The sequence below is a fragment of the Protopterus annectens genome, chromosome 7.part0 (genome assembly GCF_019279795.1).
Source record: "Protopterus annectens isolate FY-2018-M chromosome 7.part0, PAN1.0, whole genome shotgun sequence".
Taxonomy (NCBI): Eukaryota; Metazoa; Chordata; order Ceratodontiformes; family Protopteridae; genus Protopterus; species Protopterus annectens.
In genome coordinates this window covers 1277948418-1277963338 of record NC_056739.1, presented here as the reverse complement: position 1 = coordinate 1277963338, position 14921 = coordinate 1277948418, and the positions used below count along the sequence as shown (strand labels likewise).

The 14921-nt window shown below is 39.2% G+C and overlaps 1 protein-coding gene across 1 annotated transcript in view; it reads left to right on the top strand.

Annotated features, from left to right (window-relative positions):
- The window catches only part of IL16 (interleukin 16), a 769621-nt gene extending 755672 nt beyond the window's left edge, over window positions 1-13949 (top strand). Inside the window, exon 22 of the mRNA XM_044077894.1 lies at window positions 12959-13949. Within this exon, the coding sequence (XP_043933829.1) occupies window positions 12959-13149 (191 nt within the window). The 3' untranslated portion in view covers window positions 13150-13949. The remainder of the gene's footprint in view (window positions 1-12958) is intronic.
- Window positions 13950-14921: the final 972 nt, after the last annotated feature.

The following is a 14921-nucleotide window of genomic DNA, read 5'->3' as shown; positions in this document are numbered from 1 at the left end:
TACTCAATTGGCCTAATGTGGGGTTGAGCACAGGGGGCAATGACATCTCTGGGCCTAGAAGTAATCGATTTATTAATAAACTGCACAATATAAAAGGACTTCCGTGTGACAGTGGACACATGTTGGTTGAAAGTTAAGTCATTGTCACACAAGTTTTCAAATCCTGAACTGGGTCAGTTCTTTGGGGCATACGGTCAATGTGGTAATTCCCCAGGGTAGACAACCTCCCAAAGGATATGATCATACATTTTTTTTTTTTGTATTTAGTTTTAGTCCATGATTTTGGCACCAGTTATTTGTTTGGGACAAACCTTCCTGCAGGATGGCCAAGTCATTTGAGGATTTAGTGATTACTTTTAGCTTGCAGTCATCTGTAGACTTAGTCAGCCAGAACCCTTTGGTATTGGTTTTTACTTTACAGAAGTAGACGCCAAGCAGGAGAGGTCCCACCACTTAACTCCGTGGGACTCCAGTGATGACTGGTCTCTTTGTGGAGGTAGCTTTTCCCATTTTGATCCCGTGTCCTATATGTGAGCCAGATGGTAGTCCACCAGTGATGTAGGGTTTTAATCCCAATTTATTTAGCTTTTCAACTATGGCTGAGTGGGGAATTGTGTCAAAAGGCTTGGCCAGGTTGAGTTGTACAAAGTCTACTATTTAACATTCATCCATTGCTTTTGTGACTTTTTCAAAAAAGTCCATCAGGTTGAGTAAGCGTGACCTGAACATGACAAATCCACACTGAGATGGGTCCAGTGGTTGGAGGTTCTCTATGCCCTTACTGATTAGTTCCATGATAACTCTTTCCATTACTTTACATATGAGGTTTGTCAGACTTACAGGTATGTAATTGCTGGGTCTGTGGACGGCCCTCCCTTATGCAGGGGAGTGACTGTAGCTGTTCTCCATTCACTATAATGAGGCTGAGTATTGTTGGATGGGTGGCTAAATCATGCTTCATTTTATTTAAGATGCACCCAGGGACATTGGCAGGACCTGTTGATGCAGTATTATTACCTTTTGATGCCACTTTTAGGACTTGGTCTTGTGTGACAGCTAGAGGCAAATCAGTTTCAAATATATCTTTTGGGATGGATAGAGAGGACAGAGGGCTAAAGTTTGAGCTAAATCTCACTATATCTTCAGCCTCAGTGTAGTCAGCTCAGCTCATTGCTGCATTGTGCTTCTGAGATTATAAACATAACTAAAAAAAGGTCTTGTGATCGTCTTTGGTTTGGAAGGCTGTTTTAGCCTCAGACTTGGCTTTGGTTGATTTTCTTAAGCTCGCGAGTTACTTATTTATTTCAGTAACAAGAGCCCTGTCATTCTGAGAATTGGTCTTTTTACATTTTGTTAAAATTCTCTTCCTTTTATTGTTGAGCTTGTTGAGATTATGGTTCTACTGGGGGGGGGGGGGGGTGTTTCTGGGGTTTGCCCTGAACTTGTTATACATAGCTATTTACATGCTAGTATAGTGTAATTGTGTACATGTCTACATATTCACTAGAGAAAACTGGGTTTGATGGGGACTTGAAGTTTGTCAGTGTATTACTTAGGATTAAGTAGCTTCTAATTCTAAAGATATTTTTGGTGTAGGGGTGTCTGGTTTCAATTTTATTTCAGAGGAGATAGTTTTATGGTCAGACCTAACAAGTGATGAAGATACTCAAGGGGTGGTGCAAGATGTCCCATATTATTTCCCCATATTGGGTGCTCTAATTGTTCCTGGGTGTTTGTATTGACAAAGTGCTGGGATTTCTGTGCTTGTGCACTAGTGGTGGCGTAGGTTCCCGTTTATAGTTGGGTAGTTAGATCACCTAGGAAGATATACTATGAACCCATTAAACCCAGTACTAAGCACAAAAACTGAATCACGTGAACACCTATTGAGCGACACTTAAAGGGCGAAAGCCCAAAACATGGAATCCCAAACACGACAAAACCAACAAACAAATATTGTCACTAACTGTTGTATGCAGGGGGGCAAGCCCCCTTGCAACTCCCACACCCCCCTACATAAATATACCAACTCTGAGATCTCACTCCATTGAAGCAAAAGGAAGAATTCCCTATGGTGGTATCCGTTCATACCTTCGATATTGTGATTATTCGCTCATTCCGTGTCGCTCAATATGTGTACGCGTGATTCAGTTTTCGTGCTTATAATATGAACCCGGTTTAATACAGAGTGATTCATGTTCATGCAGATCAGCATAGTGGCTTTTCTGTGTCATACAGGGATTTCTGTATCTAGCTAATAGGTTCATAGATCCATAGGTAGGTACTAAGCTATTGGCCCTGGGGCCTATACAAGCCCAGCCAAAAAGGTACCCTGGCTTTTGCCGCCCAAGAAAATTATTTTCCTGTGCCACTGTCGCGCAGAGCCACAGAGGTGATCCCCGGGGTGAATTTCCTATTTCCCATCCAATCATCAAGATTTTTCTTGAAGAGTGCTAATGAGGAGCTTTGTTTGATATAGATAGGTAGTTTATACCAGAGTATGAGAAGTCTCTGGGACAGGAATCAATCCCTCCGGCATGTTCTGTTTATTGTGGTGACAAGGTTTAGGTCCCTACAGCATGTAGCTCGGAGGGATCGGGATTTCTTTAAGTGGAGCATGTCCAACAGCTCTGGGTTTGACATAGCTTTGTATGTTAGGCAGAGATCACCTCTGAGTAGGCGATATGCGACGGAGTAAAGCTGGAGTTTTTTGAGACTGTCTGTGTAGGGCATCTGTTTGAGGCCGGTAATCCTCTTTGTGAGGTATTTCTGCGGCCTTTCCAGTTGTTGTAGATTATTGTGAGGTACATACCAAAAGGGGCGTTGTACTCTATAATGGGTCTAATGAGTGATGAGTAGAGGGGATAGAGGGGAACAATGACCTCTTTTTTTCTGGATGAGAAACCTTTTGTGATGAGGTGTGCCACGTAGAAGGATTTCCTGACTACTGTGGTGATGTAATTATCAAAGGAGAGACTACTGGCCACCTGTGTCCCAAGGTCTCTTATCACACTTTTGGTGTTAAGTACACTACCACCTATGTGTGGTAGTTCATGGGTACAGACTTTTTATCAAAGGGGATGACAATGCACTTTTTGGCATTGAGCTTGAGGCCATGGCTTTGACACCAGGCATCTGTCTCAGTGAGGCCCTTTTGTAGGATGTCCACATCGTTAGGTGTTTCAATTATGGCTCCTAATTTGCAGTCATCTGCGAACTTCGTTAGCCAAAGACCTTCTGTGTTAGCCTGTACTTCAGAGAAGTAGATACCAAACAGGAGAGGACCCAAGACTGAACCCTGTGATACTCCACTTGTTACTGGTCTGAAGTCGGATTTGGAGTCTGTTAACTTTCACAGTGTGGGTTCCGTCAGTGAGCCAGTTAGCAACCCATCTTGTGACATAGGGATTTATACCTAGTTTAGTGAGTTTATCTATAATTCCAAAGTGGGGGATGGTGTTGAAAGCCTTGGCAAGATCTAGATAGGCTGTGTGAACCACCTTACCCGTGTCTACAGCTTTGGTGACTGCTTCAAAGAAGTCTATCAGGTTTAGGAGACATGATCTGCCTTTTACAAACCCGAACTGGGTGGGGTCCAGAGTTTGGAGATTACCAATGTCTTTGTTTATAAGTTCCATGATGATACATTCCATGGCCTTGCAGACCAGGCTCGTCAGGCTAATGGGGCGGTAGTTCCCGGGGTCCGTGGTGGCTCCCCCATTTGTGGAGTGAGATAACCGTTGCTGTGCATCATTCAGCAGGCACAAAGCCTGAGGTGAGGCTATGACTGAACATGGTACTTAGGTGGGGTGCCAGTTTGTTCTATAGTTCATGTAGAACGCAGCCTGGATGTTGTCTGGTCCCATGGATGCTGTGTTCTTGGCTTTGGAGAGTGTGATTTTCACCTGTGCAGCCATGATTACAGGAACTTTGCATTCTTCCGGTATAGAGATGGGCTCTTTAGGGAGTGAGAGGGGGGTAAAGTTAGCACTGAACCTATCTGCCAGGATGTTGGAAATATCAGTTGGGTCTGTATATTTAGTGCCATTGTGCTGTAACTCAGAGTAGATCTGAGTGTTGCCATTGAGATTCTTGACATAGCTATAGAATGCTTTGTGGTTGCCTTTAGAATCAGTGGCGCTTTTGATTTCGTAACTAGCTTTGGGTATGAACCCTAGCAATGAGCTAGGGTTCATATATAATATATACTACAGTTCCTTTCTGATGGTTATTTTGATAAAAAGAAGCTCTAGTACATCATGTTGTTTTACGAGTCTCCATGAGTCTCTGTTCTGGATGAAGATTGAGACACCTCCACCTTTTTCCCCTCCTGCTCAATAGCTGGTCTAAATGTGTGGAAGGTATTACAGTCCTGCACAGCTGGAGTGCTCTCTGATGCTGTAAAACTATGTCTCAGTCACTAACAGACATCTAGGGTGGGAAGGGCTTATAGGGAGTAAAGTTTCTTGTTTAGGTTCCTAGCATTGATCAGTACCACCCTCATATTTTCCTTTATTTGTCTTGTCATGTTGATAGGTTTATCAGGATGGCGATGCCTAAAAAAGGCACTATGGTGTGAACAATGTCTTTGCCAATAACTGAAACCTTAGATGGGATAGATGCAGGCCATCCCTGGTGAAGCAGCATGGTGTGTTGATCAAATACCTTCAGGCTGACAAATATTGGACCATTTTTGAAAAACACCAAAAACTAGGCCAATTATCAATGTCAAGTACTTTTTGCTCATGTTGTGGAACCATCCTTGCAGAAGGCAGAACGCTGCTCTTTGCTAGGGTTCATACCCACCTGGGACACAGTTTGAGAGCACCATCATATCTCTCTTCATACAGTCCAGTAAAGTGCATCTCAAGTTATTGACACTCACATGTACTATGACAGAGTCATATTGGTACTTGTTGCATATTGTCTTGAGTGCATGTGTGATCTGATGGATAGTGGCACCAGACAAGCAGCTAACCATCACTGTCTCTTTGCACAGCTTTTGGTAAGAGGTACATCTGTATGTTTTATAATAGAACCACCTAAAAGAAGAATTTTTGGTTGGGTAGATGCTTGCCTTATTGACTCAGCACTTGTGATTTTGGGACTCCTTGTGCTACGTGAGGTGGTAGGTGTAACTTGCTGAGTGTGCTTTGTGTCAGTGCTGTATTTTGGTGGTCTTTGAGATTTAAGAAAGCTAATCTTGAGAACCTTTGCGTACGATGGTTTATTTGTATTGTGATGGCCTTGGAGAGGTGTGGTGTGCTGCTGACAGTTTTGGTGTAGTTTTGGTGTTTGAGTTTACTGTGTATGAGATCTTTGCCTCCAAGGACATTATATATGTAGTTGTGTTATCTGTTTGAGTAATAAATGGCTATCAGACAACATGAGACAATTCCCACACTGTCTCAAGATACCCATTTCAATCAGGCTAGCTACAGAAGTTGTGAGGAAGTGCAGGTTCATGTTTTCAACAAGAATTATTTGGGGCAGGGGTGATTATAACTGCTTGGAGTTTCTTTTGTTTAGGATAATTTGGGGTATACTTACTACTAAGGTGTGGGGAAATGCCTAATTATCTGGCTAGTGGTGTACTGCAGCTCAAGGTGTATTTTTTGCTTTTGGCATGAGTTATTTGAGCCTCAGACCTGGATTTTTAAGCTTTGTACAGATTTTTTAGGTCTATTATAGCGAAAAAAGCTACTGCACAATAAACCACTGTAGAGCAAGTCCAACAGCAGTGGTACACTGAGTGAAACTTGGACCAGCTTGTTTTCTTCCCTTTTTGATGAAAAGCTTATTTCTTGAAGTTCAGAGCTTTCCATGCTTATCAGAGTCTTGAATAAAAGACCCTGGGTGTGTACATCTCTATGCAGGTTATAGCTTTCCATGCTTATCAGAGTCCTGAATAAAAAACCTTGGGTGTGTGCAGCTCTGTGCAGGTTATAGCAGGTGAGCTAGTGTGGGATCCAAACAAATGAAGCCAGTAGTGGACCCTGTGACACCTGAATATGTAAAATAATCACAGTTCACTTAGTTCTAGGACTCTGTGCTACAAGTCAGTGAGCCTAGGTAAGTTAGAATTTCAGAAACTTTAGCTTTTACAGCATGTCTGAGAAAACTGTAATTAGTGTAGGGAGCAGCAGGAGAACAGTACTTAATATATCAGTCGGGACTGAGAGGGATGTAACAATATAGCAGACACAATAACAGAGGAAAAACAGTAGCAAATGTAACAAAGAGAAGGAACAGGAATACAACTTTAAGTAGGTAAATGACAAGCAAAATATAAGACTCTAGCAGTACTCATGGAATGTAAACAGCTGCAGAAGAAGAAATCATGCAGCAAAAATGATAATATTGCCACTACTCCAATCCAAACTATAGTCTAAGGCACCAGACCAGGCAGAGAATTACCAGTAACACTGCTTATGGAAAAATGCAGTAAAAAATGAATACATTAGGCTCAGATCCTGTAGTAGTTCACAATTCTGCTGCAATTGTGAATGAAACTACAAGACGAAAGTCAAATACTGACTTAAAATACAAACAGTTACCTTTTACAATTTAATCTACTTATGGAGGTAGAAGTGCACTATGATGTACACATGATGCTCATACCTTGCAGTATTTCACAACTGCAAATAAAGTTAGACGACTAAGGTCCGAGAACAAGCTACTTTTGATACAAAATGAGAGAAGTGGCAGAAATAATTGTATCAAAATGACAGTGACTCGAAGTATAGCTTAATATGCAATAAGAGTAGATAATGCATGAAACAGAGGTTAAGTCAAACTGTGACAGTCTAAGGTGAGGGCCTTCTCATTTTCAATTGTCAGTGCCTAGTAACATGAGCAGAGGAGATGAGACTGGAGGAAACTTCCAAGACATGATACTAGAAGGAACTTTCAATGCCAGATATACAGTTGAGGTAGGTCACTCAAAAGACTACAAGTTTAAAAGCACAACAAGAAAGCATAAGTGTGTAGGAAACACAGAAGATTTAAATGGAAAGATAAGTGCAGTAGTTTAAATCTGCTTCCCTGGATGAAAAATGGAGTGCAAATGATTTGTTTGATTTTAGCTTGAAAACAGCTTTTCAGCTTCTAAGAGTAAGAGACAAAGCTGGCTGACTCCTCGTATAATAGAACATCAGAAGTCTGGAAATAACTTAAAGCTCTAGCCACTACTGCATATCTTACAATAACTGCAAAACGCATGAGCTCTCACTGGGTTTAATTACCTCTAGTTGCAACACTCACAACTGGCTCAAAGCTGGCTTTTTAAATTTGAAAATTAACTTAAGTAATTAGAAAAACACTTGTTAATACACTTATGAGCTCAGGAAAACAAAGGAATATGAAAACACAAAAATCAGATTTAGAGGACAAATAATAAAAATGCAGAAAAATGAGAAAGCCCACTCAAAAATGATTTAAACTACCTAGACAGAGCAAAAAACAACTTGGAACAACACTGCAAACTATAAATTGTATTCACTTAATTGTTTCCACTTCAGATTCAGAGCAAACACAGAAAAGGAACCAGACAAAACTGATTTAAATGGTAAGATAAGTGCAGCGGTTTAAATGTACTTCCCTGGATGCACAACAAAGTCCAATGCTTTGTTTAATTTTAGCTTGAAAACAGCTTTTCATCTTCCAATAACATTAAATTAAACAAAATTCCTTTGTTTAAAATACCTTTTTCCCTGCAGCCAGTGACCACTAAAATGATTTCAAACCTCCTTAAGAAGCTAAAACCAACCACACTAGCAGCCGATGAACTTCCTGCAGATTTCCTTCAAATATCAGCAGAGGCCATATCACATCCAGTGTCAATTCTCATAAATAGGTCAATTTCAGAACACAAAGTACCTACCCTCTGGAAAACATCCCACATTGTTCCTCTGCACAAAGGAGGCAACTCCTTAAAGCTGACCAACTATCGCCCTATAGCCATACTATCACCCTTATCAAAAATTTTAGAAAGAGTTGTTCACTTGCAACTAATGCAGTATCTCCAACAAAACAAACTACTATCCAATTCCCAACATGGCTTTAGACCCTCTCATAGTACGACCACCACTCTTCTATCTTACACCAATACAGTCAACCACTACAGGAACAAAGGTCTTTTCGTATCATCCATTTTCCTGGACTTATCAAAAGCCTTTGACATGGTTAATCACAATATGCTCCTCAATGCTCTAGCTAGTCTAAACATATGCTCCTCCACTATACTATGGTTCAACAGCTACCTATCAGAATGCCAACAAGCAGTCCTCTGGCAAGAAAAGCTGTCCCCCCTCTTACCAGTATCCATAGGAGTCCCTCAAGGATCAATCTTTGGCCCACTGTTCTCTCTTTTCACTAATGACATCTCCTCTTCCCTGCCCACTGCCTCAGTAGTACAATATGCTGATGACACCACCATAATATTGCTGCCCCCAGCATAATGGAACTACATACCCTTACCCAAAATAACTTTACTCTAGCTGAAACCTGGTTTTCTAACATACAACTGCTTCTCAATCCCAAGAAAACAAAACTAATGCTATTTACCCCTAGCAGATCATCTAACTTAAACTATAACCTCATCATTGGGCGGTGCAGTGGTGCAGTGGTTAACACTGTCACCTCACAGCAAGAGGTTCTGCGGTTCGATTCTCGGCTGGGGTGCCTTCTGTGTGGAGTTTGCATGTTCTCCCTGTGTTCGCGTGGGTTTCCTCCGGGTACTCCGGTTTCCTCCCACACTCCAAAGACATGCATCTGGTGCATTTCTCCCCGGGCCTCCGCTGAAAACAGGCTCTGTGGAACCTAGTCAGACTTTCCCGGTCAACAAATGATAAATAAATAAATAAATAAAATAAAAAAAATAAACTCCAAAAATAATATTCAAATCACACCAACCACCCACACAAAACTACTAGGAGTAGAGATTGATAATCACCTGAAATTTGATATCTACATAGCACAAACCATCAAAAAGGTGAACAGAAAATTAGGACTCCTCTGTAGAAACAAAAAGTTCATGACTAAACAGACCAAAGCCACTATTGCTAGAACCCACCTCCTCTCCATCCTTCTTTATGCCTCCCCTATCCTAACTAATCTTCACCTTAGTGAACTTCGCAACATGGAATCATGTTACAACAAGATTGCCACATTTGCTACAGACTCCACAAATAGGTCCCATCATTGTCATTCCCTAATAGGTCCCATCACTGTCATTCCCTAATAGGTCCCATCACTGTCATTCCCTAATAGGTCCCATCATTGTCATTCCCTAATAGGTCCCATCATTGCCTGCACTCCAGCAGCTAATTTAGCCCCACAACACCACTAGAGACCTAAGATCCAGCAGCCAAAACCTCATTCATGTAATTAGACATAAAAATGAAGCAGGAAAATCTCTCTTTGCCTGCACAATAGCCCAAAACTGGAACTCACTCCCAAGCCATATAACTACCACTACTTCTAGTACCCAATTCAAACACCTCCTGAAATCCCATTATTCAGACAATTGGCTCTGCTCTTGCTACTCCCCAGGGTAAACAATAACAATGCACAGTTGCAAGGATTCTGCTACTCTCTAACATTTTCCTTACATAGCTCTGCTAATATCCTTGCTTATTCCTCCAAACTCAGCATCAGTACAATAGGATAACACATACTAACACCTGTACACTACACTATTAAAATCTGTACCTGATAAAGGCTATAATCTGTATCTGAGAAAGGTATAAACCTTATCAGATCTCTTCATATTCTCATCTTGGTCTTACTTCAATACCTATACTTTTGATGTGTGGGTGTGAGTATATATATATATATATATATATATATATATATATATATATATGTCTCTGCAAATGTAAATGTATAAATGTATTGTGAATGAGAATGTATATGAAGAAAAAAAAACTTTTTAGTTCTCTACTAATTGTTCGTTCTACTAGATGCATCATATGCTGTGTAAATTTTCATATTTGTACTACTTTAAATAATGTAACACCTAAATTTGTTCTTAAGAATTGCTTAGAATTGTATAAATGTTAATAGTGTAACATGGAGCTTTTCTCCTCGGGCCTCCACTGAAAATGGACCTGTGTCCAGTCGGACCCTCCCAGTTAACAAATGTAAAATAAAATAAATAAAAAATAAATAAATAAAATAAGGGCCACATAGTAAAGTGTTCAAATAACTATTAACCCATTTGCATAAAAATTGGGACAAAGATCCAAAGTGAAGGACAGATTTTAAATATTGCTCTTATATGTTTAGAAAATTGTTAGAATAACGGGTTTTCATTAGTACAACAAAAAATCACTCGTGGAGTCCAAATAAGGGTAGGAGCCCCAACAGCAATAATCCTAAGATATAGGTGGAAAATAACCACTGAAGTGGTCAGATTGAAAGGCAGGCACACGAAGTATAAGTCCAAAACAGTTTAATAATAACGCTTCACTCAGGAATATACGTTTTCGAGCTTCTTCATCAGATAAGTTTATCTGATGAAGAAGCTCGAAAACGTATATTCCTGAGTGAAGCGTTATTATTAAACTGTTTTGGACTTATACTTCTTGTGCCTGCCTTTCAATCTGACCACTTCAGTGGTTATTTTCCACCTATATCTTAGGATTATTGCTGTTGGGGCTCCTACCCTTATTTGGACTCCACAAGTGATTTTTTGTTGTTATAGTTTTGGTTTTCACTCGTACCATCCTTTTGTGTTACTGGGTTTTCATTAGTGTCAATTTTCTGAAAATTGTACACTGTTGTGTCTTTCGGCTTTTCCCAGTTAGGGGTCGCCACAGCGGAACTCCGGTCCGCTAATGATTGGTAGTTGATTTTTACGTGCCGAGTTACCAGCCCTGACGCACAACCTTCAACAAAGGTACACCCAGTCACCCATGTCTCCACGCAGAAGACGCTCTAGCTGAGAATCGAACCGGACAGTGTCTGACTGTGAGGAGACAACGCTACCGCAACACCACCACCGCGGGTACTGTATGAAGCTGAAATATCTTCTTTATTTAGTGATTTCAACCTTGAAAGATTTGCCAGAAAACCAAAAGTTTTACTAGCAGCCAATCAGAAATAATGAGGCAAAATCAGCGACATTCTACAAAACCAGGGACTGGATTTTCTTACATATCCTCCACTCCAATATAGTGATTTATAATATGATAATAATGACTGAAGTAAGGCAACCATTCTTTAATCCAGCTACTTGTAAAAGAGTACATCCCTTTGAAATGTATGTAATTACTGATGCCTGGGGCTGGGCTCAGAGTGTCGTAGCAAGTATGTTAAATAAACAGATGGGTAAAATAGCTAATGTAGTGAGTGACAACAGAAATGACTACAACAGTAAGGTACCTGGTGAGTACATATTTTTTTTGATTGGTTGGTTTGAAGTAAAGTCTCCAACCAACAAAAAAAAGAAAAAAAATGGATGCTATGATGATAACACAGTTTAGATTTGTTCCCCCAGTGCAAGCCTGCATCATCCATGGTAGAGACAAAGGACACCAGAGTGATTTTGCTGCCAACCTCCCCCACCGTAATTGTATCAAAGTAGTAAGTGCCCCAAGGCACCTCCCGCAAGAGATTACAGTGAGTTACTAAGGAATAACAAAGAGGTGCAATAAATTTATGTAGCTAAACAATACAGCTTTGTTGAAATAAATGTCAATTAATGAAGAATGCAGTGTTTGCATTCTGAATGCCTCAAGTACAAAACTAGTTGTGAGTATCAAATCAAGTGTTTCCACAAAAGAGAATTCTGGGGAAAAAATGTATTTTCAGCATTTTTTTCTTTTGCTAACCTCCTCCCCATTTATTTGTACACTGTAATTTACATACTTGCTGACATACTTGAGAAGAACGATGGTTGCCTGCCTAATCCTACCTGCTACAAACCACACCATTTTGCATAACTAGCCATAAACATGGTATTCTTTTTCAGAGCCTCATGGTACCAGAGATGTTGCAGCCATTTCCCTTCCTTCAAAGCTGCACTACTATCTCCTATGTTCCAGCCACTGTGACTTAGCTAATGAGCACAGAGCCTTACTGAGCCTGGTAGAACTGACAGAAAGCACAGGCATTAAAAATGAAGTGCAAACGGGCTTGTGCCTCAGTAATAACCATAATAAGCATACCCCTGCTCCCTAGTAACAGATGACTTCAGAAATCTACAGGGGAAACAAGAACATATGACATTATTATTAGTGCTACCCTCATGGCTTGATAACATTTTACATCCATAATGTGAAAATATAGCAGCCAAGACATACAATGTTCTTTTATGTCTGCCATTTCTTGTGTATTCATTCAAAGACATTATTTTATGTTCTGTTATAACAGATATTTTTTGCTGAGATTTTGACTCTGTGACGTAAGTGTAGATCCCCTTTCAGTGCATAAATGTTTGCCCTTTCTAGGTTATTCCTGAAAAAAAAGATTGTTTCCATATAAGGCATCAGCCTCCAGAGCAGGGGATTGTGGGTTTTTAGGGCTGGGGTTGGTTTAATGGTTAAGGCGTTTACCCCATAAACAGAAGGTACTGGGTTTGATTCCCACCATTGAAATGGAAATTGGCTAGGTTTAAAATGGCCCACAGAGACAGCCCAGTAATTACCTTTGAACCTACAGCACATTGCATAGCTAAATCGTTAAGTAAATCAAAGAAAATTGTTAAAGACATTTGCAGTTTTGCATTGTGTAAATTAGATCTAACACTATCATACTGGCAGTAAAGTTAACATTTAAATAATGTTAGTATCTATACAAATATTGGAATGCATTCTTATGAAATTAATAGAAATAAATGCTATGGGCTTAAATATTTCTTAAATCTGTGTTAAGATTTTTCTGGGCTGCCATATAAAACATACTTTTGTGCAGATTTATGTCACAAGACTAATAGTAAGCTTATTTTTTCCAACAGGAACAGCAACAGAACAAAGCTGTGTTGTCCAACCTGGAGATGAGCTACTACAAGTGAACTCAACAGTCCTGCAGGGACTCACTCGTTTTGAAGCTTGGAATGCCATCAAATCATTACCAGATGGCCCTGTCACAGCTATCATTAAAAGAAGAAAGGCTGATTCACAAATATCCAGCTCTGTGGATGAGTAGAACTTAGGATAAAACTGCTGGAAAACTGTAAAATGAAGATTCACAGCCAAGTCTGCATATTTCAACATTTGTCAAGAATTTTCACAAAGCAAATCACAGCAACACCATAGCTTAAATAAAAGCAATAAACAGTGCTTTATGCAAGCTTTTGCATCTGTAAGTCACAAAAAAAATATTTCTTTTCCTTAGCATTCAGTCTTTCATAATGGTATTTACAAGTAAATTTTGTAGTCTGTCTCGATTCAAACAAGTTTAATTAATTTAGACCAAGGGAATTTTCTAAGAAACTGTTATATTTGTGTGTGTTTTTAAATGTTGTTTGTCACAATAACAGCTGGTACTGCTATTCAATGATATAGCTACAGCTGGAGTAGTTAATTTCCTTTTATGTCTTTCTGCTGCAACAGAACACAAGTTATTTAAAACAGAGTATTAAATATATAAATTTATGACATTTTAAAGAAGGATAATTGAATGTTAGACTGTATATTTAAGAAAGAATATAAACATTTATTTTCCCACTAGGTTTACAATATTGTTTGATTTGGCATAATATGGTCAGTTATATTACAATAAATGAAGAAATGTATTTAGTTTACATGTGATAAATAGATTGTGAAAATCTGTGAAAGTTTGCTAACTGGCACAATATTATATTCCAGATGTAACGAAAAAGTCCTATATATATATATATATATATATATATATATATATATATATATATATATATATGTATGCAAATTTATAAGCACATGTTGGCCTATGCTGTGAAACATTAAAGCTCTGTTTTTAATTGTTTACACTTTGTGTGTTCTTTTACAGTTTTCACAATTTCAAAGTACTAAATATGCTTGAATTCATAGCAGGTGCTCTATGTCTTGCTTCAAACTTTAGATGAGGTTTGTGAAAAAAAGCATGAAAGAGGAGGGGGGGATAGAGAAAGAAAACTTGGTGCGAAGGTGGAAATTATAGATTGTAGTCAGGCATTTATCATGACATTCAAACAATAATCTCAACAACACTAGGCAAGACATTATACTGGGTAACAGTGTACCAAAACACAAAGATGGAATTGTGCTCATCAAAATATATAAAACAGTTGTGTGAGATTTATACTCTCCTGAATACTCTCCCAGTATTTTACATAACACTGCCATCTTTATCTAGATGTCACCCAAAAGCCCATGGAGATTTCCACAACATAATTATTTTCTACTAAATATATCCACTGCCCAAGATAATTGCTTACACTTTAATATTATGCATTTGCAAGCTATGGCAAAAATTTCTCAGAAAAGGAGAGCTTCTGTCAAAGGGATCTGCACTGGAAGGAGAAAACCCTTTAAATGTAAGCTCACCAGCAACCACATCAAGGCTCCAAAGGTGATCTGTTAGGTTCCTTCAGTTTCATCTAAAATGGGACTTGGGCAGCTTAAAAAATGTCTTTCAGTCACCAAACATATCAGAAGAACATCTTCAACACCTACCTAATAATGTATCAGGGACAGAGGAAGATGTAGAGACACAGAAAGCCATCATCATCACACCGTAGTCCTAGGAAACAAATTAACCTCTGCAAGACATAATTTTGTCACAGTAAGCAGATGGAACAGAATAAAACAAATCCTATGTAACTCCATAAATTATATAAATAGAGCAATCATTAATGTCCCACTTTTAATACCTGGGTCCATGTATTTACCATTGGTAGATAAAAAGTGCACAAAGATATTGTGAAGGATGTAACAAATAATTGCAGTTTAACTACTTTT